Source organism: Zootoca vivipara, chromosome 3 (genome assembly GCF_963506605.1).
Source record: "Zootoca vivipara chromosome 3, rZooViv1.1, whole genome shotgun sequence".
NCBI classification, from domain to species: Eukaryota; Metazoa; Chordata; class Lepidosauria; order Squamata; family Lacertidae; genus Zootoca; species Zootoca vivipara.
In genome coordinates, this window is record NC_083278.1 from 54491103 (window position 1) to 54508564 (window position 17462).

The 17462-nt window shown below is 40.8% G+C and overlaps 1 protein-coding gene across 4 annotated transcripts; it reads left to right on the forward strand.

Annotated features, from left to right (window-relative positions):
* Positions 1-200: 200 nt before the first annotated feature.
* On the forward strand, positions 201-16845 carry LOC118082187 (thyroid receptor-interacting protein 11-like). 4 transcript variants are annotated; one of them, XM_060272660.1, is made up of 11 exons: positions 201-260; positions 519-603; positions 1674-3669; positions 4601-4679; positions 4803-4917; positions 9188-9372; positions 10218-10372; positions 10938-11100; positions 12723-12881; positions 13610-13777; positions 15727-16845. In XM_060272660.1, exons 3-11 carry the CDS (start codon positions 3581-3583, stop codon positions 15925-15927), a joined length of 1314 nt encoding a protein of 437 aa, XP_060128643.1. In that variant the 5' UTR covers positions 201-260; positions 519-603; positions 1674-3580; the 3' UTR covers positions 15928-16845. The 4 variants fall into 4 exon arrangements, with proteins under 4 accessions (XP_060128643.1, XP_060128644.1, XP_034965125.1 ...); XM_060272661.1 differs by having other exon boundaries at positions 218-265; XM_035109234.2 differs by lacking the exon at positions 201-260 and having other exon boundaries at positions 276-603; positions 1674-1800; positions 3579-3669.
* Positions 16846-17462: the final 617 nt, after the last annotated feature.

Consider the following 17462-nt stretch of genomic DNA (forward strand, 5'->3'; position numbering starts at 1 on the left):
AGGGAGCGGTTTCCAGACAGGCTCGGAGCCAACCCACCAGCTCGCCTTTCGCCTTCAAGAAGCGAAAAGGAAAAGCTTCGCAGCTGGCGTTACCAGGGAGCGCGGCTGCTCAGAGCAAGACGCGCCAGTCAGGTGCGTCGCCTTCCTCCAATCCGCGGCGCTGCTTCCCAAATGCGTGCCCGCCCCTAAGAAGCGCCGCTTAGCGGAGCTGTTTCCGGAGCTTGGGTCGCCATGGCAACCGGGACAGCCGCTCTGGCGAGGTGAGGTGAGGCGGTTGCTCCCGGGGACCCGACGGGGCGCTTTCCTATTTGGGGAGCCCTCGGCTGAAGGGAAGGAAAAGACCTTCGCTGTCTGATAGGCAGCCGTTGGGGGCGGGGGCAGATTCAGCTCTCCCTTGAAACCCGGATTTGGTGCGCAGAGGGAAGTGGGGTTTTTTTTTGTTTAGTTCTTGTTTCCACGTTGCAACCTTCGCAAACCGCTTTTGCACAAACTCGCTTGTTACTCTTCTTTTCTTGCAGTGTCGGAATAAGCAGCTGCGCTGCCAACTCCCTCCTGCCACCTGCCTGAAAAGCGTAACGGATTTTTAGGACATGAATCGCCATGGTAAAATACAACCGTGCTTGGTGCTTCTAACGGTTATAAAACTGCCCGGTTATATTAGCAATCTTAATATTTTCCTCTGTGTTTTTTATTACACCCCCCCCAAAATACATCCTTGTGATTATCCTTGGTGTAATTATGATTAAAATATAAAAGTGTTTTTAAAAGCATTTGCGCAGAGATATATCTGCGCAAATGCTTTTTAAAGGATTCCTGCTCCACTAATGGAAGACTTGCTGTGAGCTGAAGCCTCAGAGACACACCGATAGATGGAAAGAAAGAAAGAAAGAAAGACTTTTATCCAATCAGCAGCACTTTGGGACCAGGGATCTAATACAGCCTTCCAGACCTCTTTATCTGGTCCCTGGGACTCTTCCCAAGCCACACCCCTTCTCAGACCACAGCTCCTATCCCCAGGCTAAAGCCCACAAGGGGACAGTTTTATCAGTAGCATCCCCCCCCCCGAAAGTTTCCTATGAAGAAATGTGGCCTCTAGGTTGAGTCGTTTCCCCACCCCGGACTTGACCAATGGAAAGCTATGTACTGCGCAATTCTGTTATCAGCTTCCTGGGTGTAAGCCAGTGGAACTTGCTCAGTAGCCTTGTAGAGGATTGCACTTGTAAGTCTTTTAGTGTGCCTTGCTAGCTAGCATGGATTCATTTCAACCACCTTGTTTAAAGGTATCATAGTATTTTCTGTTTTCCATTGAGAAATGACACCATTGTGCTAATGCAATGTAGTCAGCAGGAGTGGCTGAGTAGACAGATTCAAAACCCCACTTAGCCATTGTCACTGGGCTGGTGTGAGAATAAAAATTGAGAAGGGTTATGTACACTGCCTTTAGCTCCTTTGTGGAAAGATGGGATATAAATGTACTCATTATTATTATTATTATTATTATTGTAATTTTTTATCTTGCCAGTCTGCTCAGAGGAGGCCAGGATGGCATAATAAATTATGCTATTATCTCTTATTCCTTTTCAGCTAATGTAGACACATTTTGGGGGAATCTAAAGCTTTTGGGATTGCAATTTTTATTTTATTATTTGCTGAATTTTTATCCTGCTTTTCAGACCATTGTTGCCTCCCATAGTGGCTTACATCAATACAAAGGAGAAACGGACCTTGTCAACGGACTTACAATTTAAAAAGTCAAGACACACAAGGAAAGAGGAGTGGTGGAAAAAGGAAGGCAAAGCGGTGAGTTACAATTATTTATATCCAGTTCATTCCAGGCTGATTTCCCCTTGCTGGTGTACTTGCCTGAATAGCTGGTGAAATTCATCATCATGCAAGTGTTTCTCCTTCCCCCTTCTGCTATTCTGGGGATTCTCCTGTGCAGATTTGGGGAAGATGCAGGGAATACCTGGCAAGGTGTGGGAGTCAGGTTGCACTTGGGGGACTGGCTTCCACTAGCTCAACAACTTAGGTGAATCTGACTCATTGACTCTTGTTCCTTGGCCAATGGTTGGAGCCAAAGTATCATTTCCCTTGCTTCTGCTATCCCAGGGCAACTGTCAGCTGAAGCAAAGTGCTTCCTTCCTACATTCCTTCCTTCATGAAAAAGCAATCTTCCTGCAACTGCTCCTTCTCTGGCAAATAGATGGGAACAGGTTGATCTTCCCCTTGCCTTGGTTCAACTTTCCAGTGGCTCTATGTCCATTGGCTGGTGGAAGAAGCCAGAGAGTACTTCCCTTTTACTTTCAGATAATTTGAGATAATGTGGAAGGTGTTTCACTCTTTCTTCAGTTTTTTATTATTATTAAAATGATTTGGGGGGTGGTTGGCTTCACACTAATTTCAGCTTGCTTTTATGAGGTGAGAGGATCTATAGTAATAAAGAGGCCAGGTGGTGCTGGAAACTGCTTTCTGAAACAACCACTAATTCAGTGCAGCTTTCCAATAAGGCCAACTGTCTAATGTATTAAAGTATTTCTGTTGTTGCCTTCCCCCCCCCTCCAATTCTGTAATAACCTGAACAAAGAGTACCTTATATACCCATAGAACAGCTATGCTTTTATAGACTCCCTCTGTAACACTTTGTTGTTTAATACTCTACATTGACTTTATTCTGAATTAACCCCTAATGTGCTATTCTGCTTCATTTTCAGCTTTGAGGCAAAAAGAACTATGGAAGGATATATATCAGCATACATATTCATGCACATATATGCTGGTGTCTTTGAGCCTATAAACACTACATTGGTGTAAACCTTATTGATTATTTATGATATTATTTTTTCACATAGAAGTGAAATATAAGGAGGATTATCATACACTTTTAGATCACTCAAGGTCATATGTCTAGATATGCAGTAGTCCACATTCTCAGTTTGTAGCAAGGTTTCTTTAAAATCTGTTTGTGAAATATTTAGATGATTTATATTCAAAGCAATAAAATCGGATTATATCCAAATACTTGAACTTAATTTAGCTGGGCTTTGTTAGTATGTCCATTGTAGAACACTGCAGGATATTTGGAGAATAGTTCAAATATTTTCTTGAAATACTGCCATTGGAACCTGTCTAGTTAATCTGTCAGGTATCATTTATATCCTTTACATACAGTGCACAGTGTTTCTGAACAATAAGGGCATATTTCTCAGTCTTGAGAACTTAAACTGCAATAGTATGAGATGAAGGAGTTGGGAAAGTTTATTTCTTGAGGCAGTGTGTGCTCTGATGTGCACAAAGTTCTCCTTTTTGTGAGAATTTTCTTACTTATTTAAACAGAGGTCAAAGGGAATAAAAGGGAAACTTAGCAGAATGCAGAACTCATAGGCATCATGGGTTATGTGCGTCATTTCATCAAAGTAGCTGTTGAAGAAGTTAGGCACAAAATGTTAAATATGACTCTTGAAAGCAGATTGTTTCAAAATAATATTTTATTTTTTAAAAAAATGCATAATAAATAATGATTTTATTCTGCTTGATAATTAAATGTTCCACTAAATGAAAATTATTTTGTTTGGTTTCAGAAATGGAGAATTCATCTTCAAGCATAGAATCTGAATACATCAAGAACCTCCAACAGCAAATTTACTTCCTTGAACTGGAAGCTAATTTTCTATATCCTGAACCATTAACTAAAAACCAATCTATTAAATAATCACAGGAATGGAATACAGGAGTCCGTCCCCCCCAACACATACACAAGGATTACATTCCTGGACTCCGCATGAATACGTTAAATCACGTAAAATGGGGAGGGTACTGTTGAGAGAGGCTGGAAAGCGGCTCTTCCTTGGCAGGTCCTGTCCATCCCACATGCCTTCCCCAGGAAGCGATGTGCCTTTGCACATGCATGCCCTGCCTGCTTCTGGTGACCAGAAAGTTGAGCTGGGGATTAGTGGCTGGGTGGCACCAAGTGCCCAGAGCTACTATGGGGCCTGTCGGTGCTCTCCCTGTTAGTCTTGAAAGTTGCTGGTGGTAGTGTCTTTTTACCTAGCTTCTCCCCCATCCCCAAGAAATAATGTTGCTGCCTGCTTGTGGGGGCGGTGAGGGAGACAGCGATGATGATTGGAGGGCAGGCAACTCTTGGATCCTGCCCAAGGAACAAAATTGACACGAACAAGGGAGGGAGGGAAGGGCAGGTGGGTAGAGGTGCAGAGTTGTGCTGGCCCAGAGGAAGAAAGCTAAGGAGGGTATATGAGTTGGGGCAGCGAGACACTCGAAGTGGCTATGCAAACTGTGTTTGCCCACTCTTCAGCTCGCTCACTCTTTCTGTGCCATTTTTGCCTATTTCCCACTTCAAATCATTTATTTGTTTATTTTGTGGTGACACACACAAACCCAGTTGCGCGTGAATAGAATTCATATAAATCGTGGTGGTGTGCCTGTATTGAAAAGAAATACTTGAAAAGGAACATTGGAATAAATTATTTTATTTTTAAGGTAGCTGAATGAAAGCAGCTTGACAATTTTCAATTTTAAAATTTGACAGTTTTCTTTTTTAACATTAATTTCAAATTGCATTTTGTCCTTCACTTGCTGTCATCACTCGTGAACAAGCTAAAAAACACACCAAACTGCAACCTCTCATTGCATCTGAAACAGAACAAATGCTGCGAAAGCTACAGGTGTTTTTCCTTTATTATTTCTCTAATGGCATAATCAATATTTTCCAGTTGAACATGTAAATCTTGCTCCCTTATTTAGGCTATCAGTGTAGTATTAGTAGTAGTAATAAATATCTTTCGCAGGAATTGCAGTCTTATTTTGATGGCCTTCAGCTGGAGCTAAACAGAAAAGAAAGTGGTTTGAACATACTGAAGACAGAGAGGGAACAACTTAGTAACCAGATCAACATGGCTGATGGTAATGTTTCATTTGGTGTTATTCCTGTGACCAGAGCTGGGTGGGGGAGTTACTCAAGGGTACACAGTACCAGCACCCTTTTTCCCTAGAAAAAAAGCACTGGTTAAAAGTGTGGCACTTACTGTAATAACTTCATGGTGAGTACTGGTACCCTTTTATCTAGAAAAAAAGCACTGCCTGTGACTGACATGCGGTCTTGGTTTCTTCTTTCACCGTGTCCCTCAAAATTTTTATTTTTAATACTGGACATTAAATAGTGGGAAATTATGGAGGCTTTTAGCTTCTGAACACTATGAGTAAGGAAAGCCCTTGACTTAATGAGTTGGCAGTTGTGGGAGAAAGGACTGTTGGTAGACATAACACTAAGATACATGTTCTATCAATAGAGCAAGTCTAAATTCATTTTCCAGAGATCATGTGCATCTCCCTGTGTGTTTCTGAACACAATTCAAAGTGTTGGTGCTGACCAAGTCCTAAATGGCCTTGGTCCAGTATTCTTGAAGGAGCGTCTCAATGTTAGGAGTCGTCCTACACACAAGTACCCCCATCTAGATTGCTCAAATCTTTAATAAACTCTTACAATTACAATGCTTGTCAAGTCAATCTTGTCAGGGTCATAGCAATCAGTTCTTTTGCTGTAGACTCTGGCAGACTCATTAGTGTATCTAATATGGAGGAGTAAACACATAGACTAAACAAGCTCATGAAGAAAGGTTTGTGTACTTGTGCAATCGCAGTTGCACTTTTTTCAGCTTCTGTATTTGGAGAGATCTTTCTCATGATGGTATAGGTCATTCAATTTCTTCATGCAGTCAGTTGAATGGAAGAATTTTAGCATATGAGAACAGACTTAATAACACTTTGGATGGTCATTTATGGGCATCTCATATATAAATACAAAACCGATTGGGTTTCGGGTAATCTGGAACTATGCTGGATACATCATTTCCTTGTTAAATCAAACCTTTTTAAACCACTGGGCCTTTACTAGTTCTGAAGAGCCAAGTGGTACTTGCTACTGATAAATCATTACACAGAAGGTGAAAGAAGCAAGATGTTTAATAGGGAGCATGTGTAAATGCTGCATTTTTTAAGAGTGAGGTTCAGTGTTCAGACTCCCTCCCATACCATGCCATTCTTTTAAAAAAGAATACCACCACCACGTGGTGAAAGTGTGTATTACTACTTCAAATTATGCCTTCAGGATAAGTATGGCTGGTTTCCGGTGATGGAGTTTATTGATTATCCCTTCTGTAATGTAATTGTATTTTTGCATTCTTTAATTCTGTAGGCTATTGTTGCCAATGGAAGGCTGTTTTCATGCCTAATTGTAGCTTGGGGGAAGGGATCTTTGTAAAGAATGCAGCTGGAGAGGGAAGAGATATCCTTTCCTTCCCTAGCTACAGTTTCCATGAAGATTACCTTCCCTTTGACAGATTTGCTTTAAAAGGTGTCTCTTTCTCAAGTTCACTGAGATAGTAAAGTTTGTTTATTTATAAAACATATTCATATACAGCTATACAGTGTGTGTGTGTGTGTGTGTGTGTGTGTGTGTGTAATCAGAGTGGTTTACGACAATTATACAGTCGTACCTCCGGTTACGACCACCTCGGGTTGCGAACAATTCGGGTTACGAACTCCGCAAACCCGGAAGTATTTTTCGGCGCACGTATGCTCCGCGCATGTGCAGAAGCGGCGCGCGCGCGCTTTGCGCATGCGCAAAATGGCGCTTCGGTTTACGACCTTTTCGGGTTACGAACTGCGATCCGGAACGGATTGCGTTCGTAACCCGAGGTACTACTGTACATGATATCATACAGTAAAAAAGTATAAATTTCCAAAATCAGAGATCAGCTATTACAGAAGGGTATTTTCTTAGTTATCAGCATAAGCTTGGCAACGTAGAAAAGCACAACATTGGTCCCTGCAGAAGTGCATGCAGCATCATGACTTATAATGAGGAGCATGCTTTGACTATCATATTTCAAGCCTCGATTGAAAAACAAGTAGTCTCCACAAACACAAGAATTTCATGAACTATAATAATCATAATAATAATTCATTATTTATACCCCGCCCATCTGGCTGGGTTTCCACAGCCACTCTGGGCAGTTTCCAATAGAACATTAAAATACAATAATCTATTAAACATTAAAAGCTTCTCTAAACAGGGCTGCCTTCAGATGTCTTCTAGAAGTCTGGTAGTTGTTTTTCTCTTTGACATCTGATGAGAGGGCGTTCCACAGGGCGGGTGCCACTACCGAGAAGGCCCTCTGCCTGGTTCCCTATAACTTGGCTTATCGCAGCGAGGGAACCACCAGAAGGCCCTTAGCACTGGACCTCAGTGTCCAGGCAGAACTATGGTGGTGGAGATGTTTTCATTCTTGAATTTAATGTGTGATTTTGAATTTATCTGTCTTTTAAATACTATCTTTGTTTTTATTTCTCTTTCTAAAAAGCAGCGTGTATCTTTACTTTTGTTCAAGAAGTCTGAGGATTTCTTCTTGTTTTCCATTTTAATACTACTGTTTAATATTCTATTTTTAATATGATCTTACTGCTTGTTCAAATATATTTTTCCACACTCAAAACCAGTGCTCCCCCCTTTAAAAATGGCTAGATTCACAAAATGTTTAGGGGTATGCGTACCCCTGCGTCCCCCAGAAAAAAAGCACTGCTCGAAACCGTAGTTTTATTTATTACATTTTCCTTTTGGTTTACATTCCCTTCTCCCCACCTTCTGCTCTATTAACTTTGATACATGTTTGAGTGGTTCCTGCATCTCCTCCTACCTCCTATTTTCTTACAGAGTTGCCTAAGGCACTTCTTTTGACCTTTTCACTTTACATCCATTATCCAGTTGAGCACCTCAGTTTGTATGATTTTAAGTGTCACACTATTTTGGTGATGTATACATTTCTTCATTGTATCTCCTTTCTTGAAATCATCTCTATCCAAAGGCAGTTTCAGATAAATGGCTTTTCTTTCTGAAGCCTAACATTTAGGATATGAATGCAAAATGTTGTGTTCTAACTGTCCAGTAATTCAATTCAGCCCTTAGTTTGATATCAACCTTGAAATTCCTCTGCTTTTGAGATTTAGATCTTTGAGATGAAAAAGTAGGTCTCTAGCTCGAAAATGTCATGACTGATGTTGACTCTAATGCAAATTATCGTCCCCCTGGAAACACAAAAGTAACACAGACGAATGGTGTGGTTTTTAAACTTCTTTCTACAATCTATAATATTATATGCAGTTGACATTCTGTATTATTATTTACAATCCTCCACCACTGGTCTCCTTCCAAGCAGCCCCCTTGTTGGTACTGTTTTCTTCCTTTGCCTACAGGGCAGACACACCAAAACAAACAACTTTAATTCCCCCTCCCCCCAGCTTAGCTTCTTCTCCTTTGACAGATCTCTTAACTGTTGTTATGTTTATCTGAGTTTGGATCATTTCTGTAAAATATATTTTATTAAACTGTATCAGTGGTTGACTTTAGCTGGCTGCCTTTACTCTTCTGTTCTGTTTTTTGTTTTGTAATACTTCATTTAGCCCTTCTTTAACAAGGAATATCTGTATGATAATGGTTCAGTGATGAAGACTTTTCTGAGAAGTAGGCCAACAAGAAGGGGAGGAGGAATAGAGTAATTTTTTTCAATGATGTGGGCTTTGGGAACAGTATCACAAGAATTATACAAGTTATGATTCATGAAAATACAGTTACTTGACTGCAAGCTTTGTATCAAGCTTTGAACTTCAATTTGTGCAAGCATGCAAGCTTTGACAGATGTCACTTTTTTGCTCACTTTTAATGAATTTCATAACCGTCTCCACCCTGGACATTATAGTAATGTAGATCTGCATTCTGTGACAGAAAGAGAAGCTTTTAATGTCCCCCTAAGGAGTACATATGGTAACATACAATACATTTAATGAACATTTGCCATGAGTAGATCAGGCAGACTATTCACAAAAATAAAAAACAACACATGAGAAAGAAATTGAGGGTCCCTGCTTCTCATTCTGAGCTCTTCTAAATCCACCTCTAAAGATATGCTTAAAAGAAAGCAGCAAAGAAACTTCTAGATTTGGTTTCATTTCAGTTAGTGCTTCCTCAAATGGTGTGTCAATTAATTTGGCAAAGGAACAATAGTTGGACTTCTTTTTTTAAGTGTTCTATTTTAGGTTTTAGAAATAAATTCCTAATTATGCTAGCAATAACTTTGATATAATTGGAATTTTACATTCCCCTCCCTTCCTCCTTTAGAGCGTCATTCAAAGGAGAAGCAGGCTTTGGTAGAAGAAATCATAGCACCAAAGAGACAGAAGGAACAAAATGACAGAGAGATCTCTGCAAAAGAGGTAGAGATACTGTGTGCTCAACAGGAACTGGAGCAGCAACAGATGAACCTGAGTAACACAGAACATACTATCCTTGTACTACAAGCAAAGGTGATCTAATTGCTTTGTTTCTAGCAATTACTGCAAATACCAATATGATTACCATTGTAGTCTGGCAGAGGAGGACAGCAGTTAGATATCTCGCACTAGATATGCCTATATGATTCAAACAACAGTTTAGGAAAAGTGACCCAAAATGTCTTAAATGAGGCAACCAAGGGGAGGTCAAAGCCTCAAGACTGTTACCCAGTCTGGTTTGGGGGATATCACATCACAGTTATGGAGATACTATTTCAGTCTCCTTGCTGAAAAGAAGGCCAGTGTAAGGCATCTTATGATGTGGTTGGTGCCTGGAATTAGTCATCACCATATAAAAACAGGTGATTGGTGTAGATGGAGCAGGCCATCTGTTTGGCTGTGTTCATACAAACTCAATAAAGCAAGAAGCCCCCTGTATAAAGCCTTCAGTTGCTTGTGTGTGTATTTTACTCATGCTATACAGTGGAACCTTGGGTTGTGAACCTGATCCATGCAGGAGGCACATTCACAACGTGCAGCATTCACAACCTACAGCGTCACATCTGCACACGTGCGTGACACGCTTCGGCGCATGTGCAACGTGTGATTTAGTGATTCCAGTACTTCCGGGTTTGGCGCGTCCGTAACCCGAAAACGCGCAACCCTCAGTGAATGCAACCCGAGGTATGACTGTATCTTTGAACTCTTTTTGGTGAAAGAGACCAGATTCAGAAACTTCATCTGCGTACATGATGTTGTTATCTGGGAAACTGCAGAATGGCAACCATTTGTAAGCCCCAAATATTGACACATTCATGCAACCAGGTTTGTGCTGTGATAAACTCTACTTACCTTTCACCTCTTGAAATTAAATCAAGGTTAAGCAACGGTCAGAACAGCAGAAGACGGTGGAGTTGCAGCTTTCTGAAAAGAGGCAGGAGTTATTGAAAGTTCAATCTGCTGTGAATGAAATGGAAGATAAGATCTTTAAGAAAACAGTAGCGATGCAAGAACAAATCACTCACGAACTACGGTATCAACAAATAAATCTTGTAGATGGTGAAGGCTAGTTGAGGTTGCATTGTTTTAAACTCAGCAAATATCCACAAAAGTTACAAGACCATCTGCCCACTCATGCCTTTATTCATAATTGGTTGCATCCAAGTAGCCTTAAAGCCAATTCACTTCCAGCTCTTGGCCCAGTCATGAAACATTGTCTCCCATATGGAGGACCTGTCTTACAGTTTTGAAAACTGCTGCGATTTAGTAATAACAGTTTCTGCTGCAGGAAAGAGAAAGTTGTGTCTTGCAGAACTTCATTTCGTAGCCTGGATTTGGGTATCCCAGCACACAAGGGACCAGGCTTCATCCATGTGTTTGGAGAGCATGCTTATCAGTTGATTATTGCTCTTCTATTATAACTCATTCCTTTATTTGTTCAAGTTTTTATTTTTTATTTTATTTTTTTACTGTGGTGACTTATTTTATTGTGGATTTTAATTGTTGTGGAGCTGCCTTAGGAAGTTAGGTGTTCCTTGAATCAAAAAGCAGGATATAAATGATTGGATAAATAAAATGTGCATCCATTTTCTGGTTAGGAATGAGATATCTCTCCTTCATCAACAAATACGTGAGAGAGAGCTACTGGCAGAACAGGATCGTTTCTTAAGAAGTAAAATGGTGGATGATTATACAGCTTTGAACAAGGAAAATTCTGCACTGCGGTCCAGGCTTTTGGAACTTACCAGGCAAACAAACATTGTAAGGAAAGAAGCAATCTAACCAACTGATATAAACTATTTGCAGAAGATTGTACATAGGAGACATCCTGTTTTTCAACAGATTTGTGCTTGCCAAATAATTATTTTTTATAGTTCATTTACATAAACCATAAATAGTTGACGAATAAAGAATCTGTAAATTCCTGAAAGCTATTGATAGAAATAGGCCAACTGAATATTCATTCTTCCTCTATCTCTCAAGGGGTGAAAATGTTACTACTTTTAAAATACATCTATGTCATGCAAATTAGATTGTGAGATCTGGGTATAAATAATTTCCTTCAGTGTTTAAATAACACTCTGGGAAAATAATAATAATTATATAATATCCCTTGAGTGTTGAGCAAAAGCATAAGGTTAGGACAATTCAGACACCAGGAAACAAGGAAAAGAAAATCTGAGTGACCCGAATGTGCGTTTTCAAGGGTATTACATAGGGTTGCCAGACTCAATAGTGGACAGGACTTCTGTGCCTTTAATTGCCCTGTTCTCTTTTGAGTCTGGAAACCTTAAAGAGAAACCAGCAGACCCTTTGTTTAATTTCCAATTAAAGGCACAAGTCCTGCCCACTATTGAGTCTGGCAACCCTAGTATTACACAGGAAGAGCTGGATACATTTATTCACTGCAGCTGATTCTCCCCTCCCCTGATTCCAAACAGATTAAAGACACACAGAACTTGTTTGGATTTGAAACTGATTCTTCATTTATCTTCAAAGTAGACAAATATGGATGTGTATCCATTGTAAGTTATGCTGGCCAAAAAAACAGTCATGTAGCAGACTTGTGCTCTATATTTTTCCTATTACCTGTTTTAACCAATTTCATTTGTACAACTGGTTAGGCCAGGGGTCCCCAGACTTACCGCACGGCGGGCTGGAGGGCAGGGGAGTGCGCACGCAGCGGGCCGGAGGGCGGGGGAGTGCGCGCCCGTGCGCATGCGCACACGCACACGGTCGGGGGAAAATCGCCGAAAATCGCTTGTGCGCATGCGTATGGGCCTCCCCCGACCCGGAAGTGCATCGGAAATGACCTCTTCTGGGTCGGGAGAGGCCCATACGCATGCGCACAAAGGATTTTCAGTGATTTTTTCCCGATTTTGAAGATCGTCGCCGCGCCGCGCGCCGTAAGAGCGGGCGGCGGCGGCGGCGGGAGTCGTCGCGGGCCGGATTGGGAGGCCAATTGGGCCGCATCCGGCCCGGGGACCGTAGTTTGGGGACCCCTGGGTTAGGCACTAAAAGCATGTGTCTCCTGAGTTGTCCTTCATTATAAGTCATAGCTGCCAAGTTATCCCTTTTTTAAAGGGATTTTCCCTTATGCTGAATAGGCTTCCTCGCGAGAAAAGGGAAAACTTGGCAGCTATGTTATAAGTGCATGCTTTTCCAAATCTTTTGCTGGGCGCTTTCATTAAGGAGGCCAATTAACTAGGAGCTGTAGGAAGTTAAAGCCTGTGTAGGCAGACACAGGAAAGTGCCAGCTACACAACTAAATTATTTGAAGGTTATTACTCCAAATGCCATTGATCAACTGCTGTGCTTTCAAGAACTGTACGAGATATGTAATTTCATGCTTAGTCCACCCTTGCTTGTATAACTTGCTACAGGAGAAAGCACTCAAGGAGGAGAGTTATACATCACACTCTGCCAGCATTGCTCAGTTTCTTACTTTGAAAGATCGTGAAGAACATCTGCAACAAGAGATCAAGAGGCACCAAGAACTCCTGAAGCAGGAAAATAACATCTTCCAGGATCTTGAGGATAAGGTTATATAATGCTAGAGATTCTCTCAGTGCTTTATAATTCTGAAAATGAGCAATAGGACTCATTTCTTAGCAGGTTCATAGATCAGAACACTAATCTAGGCATGAAGGGATACTGAAGGATTTTTCTTGACTAGGTCAAACTGTCTTCTTCTTTCTTTCTTTGGCAACCTCTTGCTTTTGTAGCTAAGTAAGATTGTCTTCCATAAACATGGTCTTAGCGGTATGTTCTTAAGTGACTGTGGTGGCCAATTCTGGATCCACACGTTCTTTCACAGTGCAGATATAGGTTTCTGGGCGGGAGTTGATCATGGTGAGGATTTGCCAAATGTGCCTCTTAGCTCATTTTGTCCCATGTTCGTGCTTCTTCAAATTCTATTATGCCTTTGGAGTGCTCGCAGGCCAGTGTTTCCCAATTATCTGTGCCTATACTGCATTTTTAAAGATTTGCCTCGAGAGCATCTTTAAAACTCTTTTATTGTCCACCAGTATTTCACTTTCAGTTCTTAAGTTGGGAATAGAGTAGTTGCTTTGACAGACATCCGAACCACATGACCAGTCCAACCAAGTTGTTGATGCTGAAGAATCATTGCTTCAACACTGGTGATATTTTCTTTTTCCAGTACACTGACATTAGTTTCGGAGACAAAACATTTCTGAAACATTTTAATTTTGATACTTTAGTCTTTTATTGTCTCTATGGTTTATTTATTGTTTGTGGTTTCTAACAGATTAGAATTTTGGAAAAAGGAAACACATCTTTTAAGTTAAGCATTGCAACAATGAGCAGTCAAGTAACTGAAGCTAGAGCCTTGTTGGACAGAGAGGAGCAGGACAATGTTGAACTAAAAAGAGACAAAGTTCTGCTGGTCGATCTTGCATCTAATCTACAGAACCAGGTAAACTCTTTTATCCAGTCTATAATGAAGTTGCAGGTCTGCAAACAAAGCCATTTTGAGCTCAGTTGGAGCCCAAATAGATAATTGCTATGTATATATAAGAACATAAGTAAAGCAGATACCTTGTGAATCCCACAAACAGGACATGAACACATTAACGCTTGCTTGACATCCCCAGCAATTAGTATTCAGAAGTGTACTGCTTGTTACCAGAAGTAAGATAGTCATGATGACAAATATGTAAATCATGTTATTTACATTGGGGACATTTGCTATTATGAGCTTCCCTTGACAAACCCTACTTTATTTGATGATGATTGTGGTGGACAATGCATCATCATAATTTATATAGCACTATAATTGTGTATGGTGCTTTACTCAAAACTCGGCCCTCCAGATGTTTTGAGACTACAATTCCCATCATCCCTGACCACTGGTCCTGCCTGCTAGGAATCATGGGAGTTGTAGGCCAAAAACATCTGGAGGGCCGAGTTTGAGGAAGCCTGCTTTACAGAGGACCAGAGGGCCACACCCCAAGGTGGCTTAGAATGTAATACTTGACAAAAATGAAATAACAAAGGAAAGGAAAGGAAGTGGAAGCAGGTGTAAGTGAGGGAAATATGCATTTATATCATTTGTACATACTTTATGAAGTCTGAGTAATCCTTACATTGTACTCTTATGTGTGTTTATTTGGAAGTAAATCCCATTGAATTCTGTGGCAGTATTCCCAAGAAAGTATGCATAGGGTTGCAGTCTTATTATAAAGCACAAATATAACTGCAAACCTAATTTGCTTTTGCTTGTAAGCCTAGGGCCAAACTACATATTATACTTATGCATATCATGATGCTTAAAAATGTGATTAGCACCCGTCTTTCCTCTTTTTAAAAAAGCAGCTGCAGGGAACCCAGTCTGGATTGCGACCATGTGAGGGAATTAACATTTTCCCAATGTACTAAACCAGGGGTCCCCAGACTTACCGGGCAGCGGGCCGGTGCCCGCCGCGCCGACCGCGTGGCGGGCCGGAGGGCAGGGGAGTGCGCGCCCGTGCGCATGCGCACACGCACACGGTCGGGGAAAAACCGCCGAAAATCGCTTGTGCGCATGCGTATGGGCCTCCCCCGACCTGGAAGTGCATCGGAAATGACCTCTTCTGGGTCGGGAGAGGCCCATACGCATGCGCACAAAGGATTATCGGCGATTTTTCCCCGATTTTGAAGATCGTCGTCGCTCTTACGGCGCGCGGCGGCAGCGGGCGGCGGGGGGCGGCGCGGGCCGGATTGGGAGGCCAATTGGGCCGCATCCGGCCCGGGGGCCGTAGTTTGGGAACCCTGTACTAAACTGACCTTGCTATCCATTAGTTTCATCCATTTGTAGACCTCTTACTTTTTTCTTTCTAAGTAGGCCTCTTACTATTAATGAATTTCTAAGCAGTTTACAATAAGAAAAACCCAGATATGTGATTAAAATATACAGATGTACCATAAGCACAATTTCAGATGATTTACATTGACAAATACAAATATATAAAGACACAATATCCATATCTATAATAACTATATATAACTAAAATTGGAGAAAATTTCTAGGCAGCATGGTACAAATTCCCAATCAACATAAAGCACACTATTCACAAGCCTTTCGCACAATATTAGTTGCACCATCCATTCGAAAAACCACTGCAGCTATTCACCACCTGATACAGTATGCCTGATTGCAGCACTGTTGGGGCAAAAGGTTGCTTGAGAGGTGATTTTCAGGAAAGAGGAATGGGTTAGCATCCTCCAGCTGCTGTAGCCCAGATCCACTGTACCATTTCCTAAGCACTTGCTTTTTCTTGTTAGGAAAGAGAAGGAACAGGTATTCAGTGTATTTTTTTAAAAAAAATGTTTGCTTAATATTTGTTCCTAATGAACATCTTTTCTTTCACAATTTTCTTTCTTTAGCTCATTGATAAAGAAAGCAGTCTTCTACAGACTTCCAATAAGATGCTGCAGCTGGATGAAGCAATATCAGTGTTAAAAACAAGGCATGTGTTACATCAGTGTCTTGAATCAGAAAAATGGGATAAAATCTCCAAAATGGCAAATTCCATGAAGAAACTCAACAAGTCAATGACAGATGTTGTAGTCAAAATGGGAAGATAGGAATCTGGTACTGTAGATGGGTTTTGATGTCTTAGAATTTGAACACTGATGAATTTTAAACAACATTTATATGGTGTAATGTGACCTAGACAATTAATAGTAGAAATTGACTCCCCTACGTTTCTACTATTAGAGGTGTCTGCTGGATCAAAAATTCTTTCTACAAGCAGAGTGGCACACTTGGGTTTCACCTACAATGTTTAGGGTTTTTTATCTGTTTTTGTAGAACATATAATTGAACATTTTGTATGTCCTCGTGTGTGTGTGTGTGTGTGTGTGTGTGTGTGTGTGTGTGTTACTTTAGTGGTTGTGTGTGACTTGCTCTTCAGTGCATCATATTAGAGCACCTTCCGATGGTAGTCTTAGCAGCTCTTAGTTGATATGGTCCAGCTTAAGCATTTCCTTGGCTGGTTGTTTTATATGGTAATACATTGATCTTTATAATTTATATATAAAGTTTGAGCACTAATACCTTGCCAGCAAAAAGTTCTGGTTATCTGTAGATGAAAATCCACTGGCTTCTATGAGCCTTCTATGTTTATGTTTAAATGTGTCTGTTTAAAAATATGTACAAATACCAAAACCCCACATCTATGGTTCTCAAATGCATCTTCCTATTCCCACATAAATAACAAATCTCTTCTTTATCCCAAGTAGAAATGCAAATTGCAAAGGAGCCAACTTGCCCAAGAAAGCAATTAATAATTTATATTCCACAATAATTCTGATTCAAAACCAGTTCACAGGCAGATTTCAGGAAGATCATCATCACACATGTATAAATTGAAGGATGCCTTAGGCAGCTATATGATCTTTCACACTTTTATCGGTAAGAAACAAAATTAAGATGCAATATAAAGTTTGGAATGTGCTGTGTTACAGACTGCTTCAGGCAGTTGCTCATTTTAGGAACCCCCCCCCCCCAAAAAAATAACTGTATGCCTTTTTCCTCCTTAAATCAAGAAGACTCATGTCACTCTAAATCCTTTCAAGGAAAAAGTCTTAACCAGGCATCCCCAAACTCTGCCCTCCAGCTGTTTTGGGACTACAACTTCCATCATCCCTAGGTAACAGGACCAGTGGTCAGGAATGATGGGAATTGTAGTCCTAAAACAGCTGGAGGGCCGAATTTGGGGATACCTGGTCTTAACTAATTGTTCCAAGAGGAATCTGCACAGTTATGCTATTGATATTCATCCTCTTAAGTGTATGTCCATGTAAATGCCACATTCCAGACAGTGACTTGACATGAACCTAAGTGGGACATATGGCTTTTTTCCCTTTAAAAAAAACAGACATACACAATACAAAATGATTTTTTAAAATGCCACTATCGCAAGTGGAGAGTCCAGCTTTACATGTGAAACTAGTGAGCCTTTGGGGGATACAATACCAGTTTTCTCTGCTTTTCTTCATAGCAGGTTCATTGTTAAGTATTTATGTTCTGAGCTTCATTGTTATTTTTCCCATTTCATCATAGATGAGAAATTACAGTTAGAATGTGCCTGCTCGAAGTTACTCAGTTCACCTGAAGC

Bases quoted from the DNA above. Each gene is read 5' to 3' on its own strand.
- LOC118082187 (XM_060272660.1), top strand. From the start codon at position 3,581: ATGGAGAATTCATCTTCAAGCATAGAATCTGAATACATCAAGAACCTC. The intron at 4,680-4,802 runs GTGTTTTTCCTT...TATCTTTCGCAG, and splicing joins AAATGCTGCGAAAGCTACAG to GAATTGCAGTCTTATTTTGA. The intron at 10,373-10,937 runs GTATCAACAAAT...TTTTCTGGTTAG, and splicing joins CAAATCACTCACGAACTACG to GAATGAGATATCTCTCCTTC.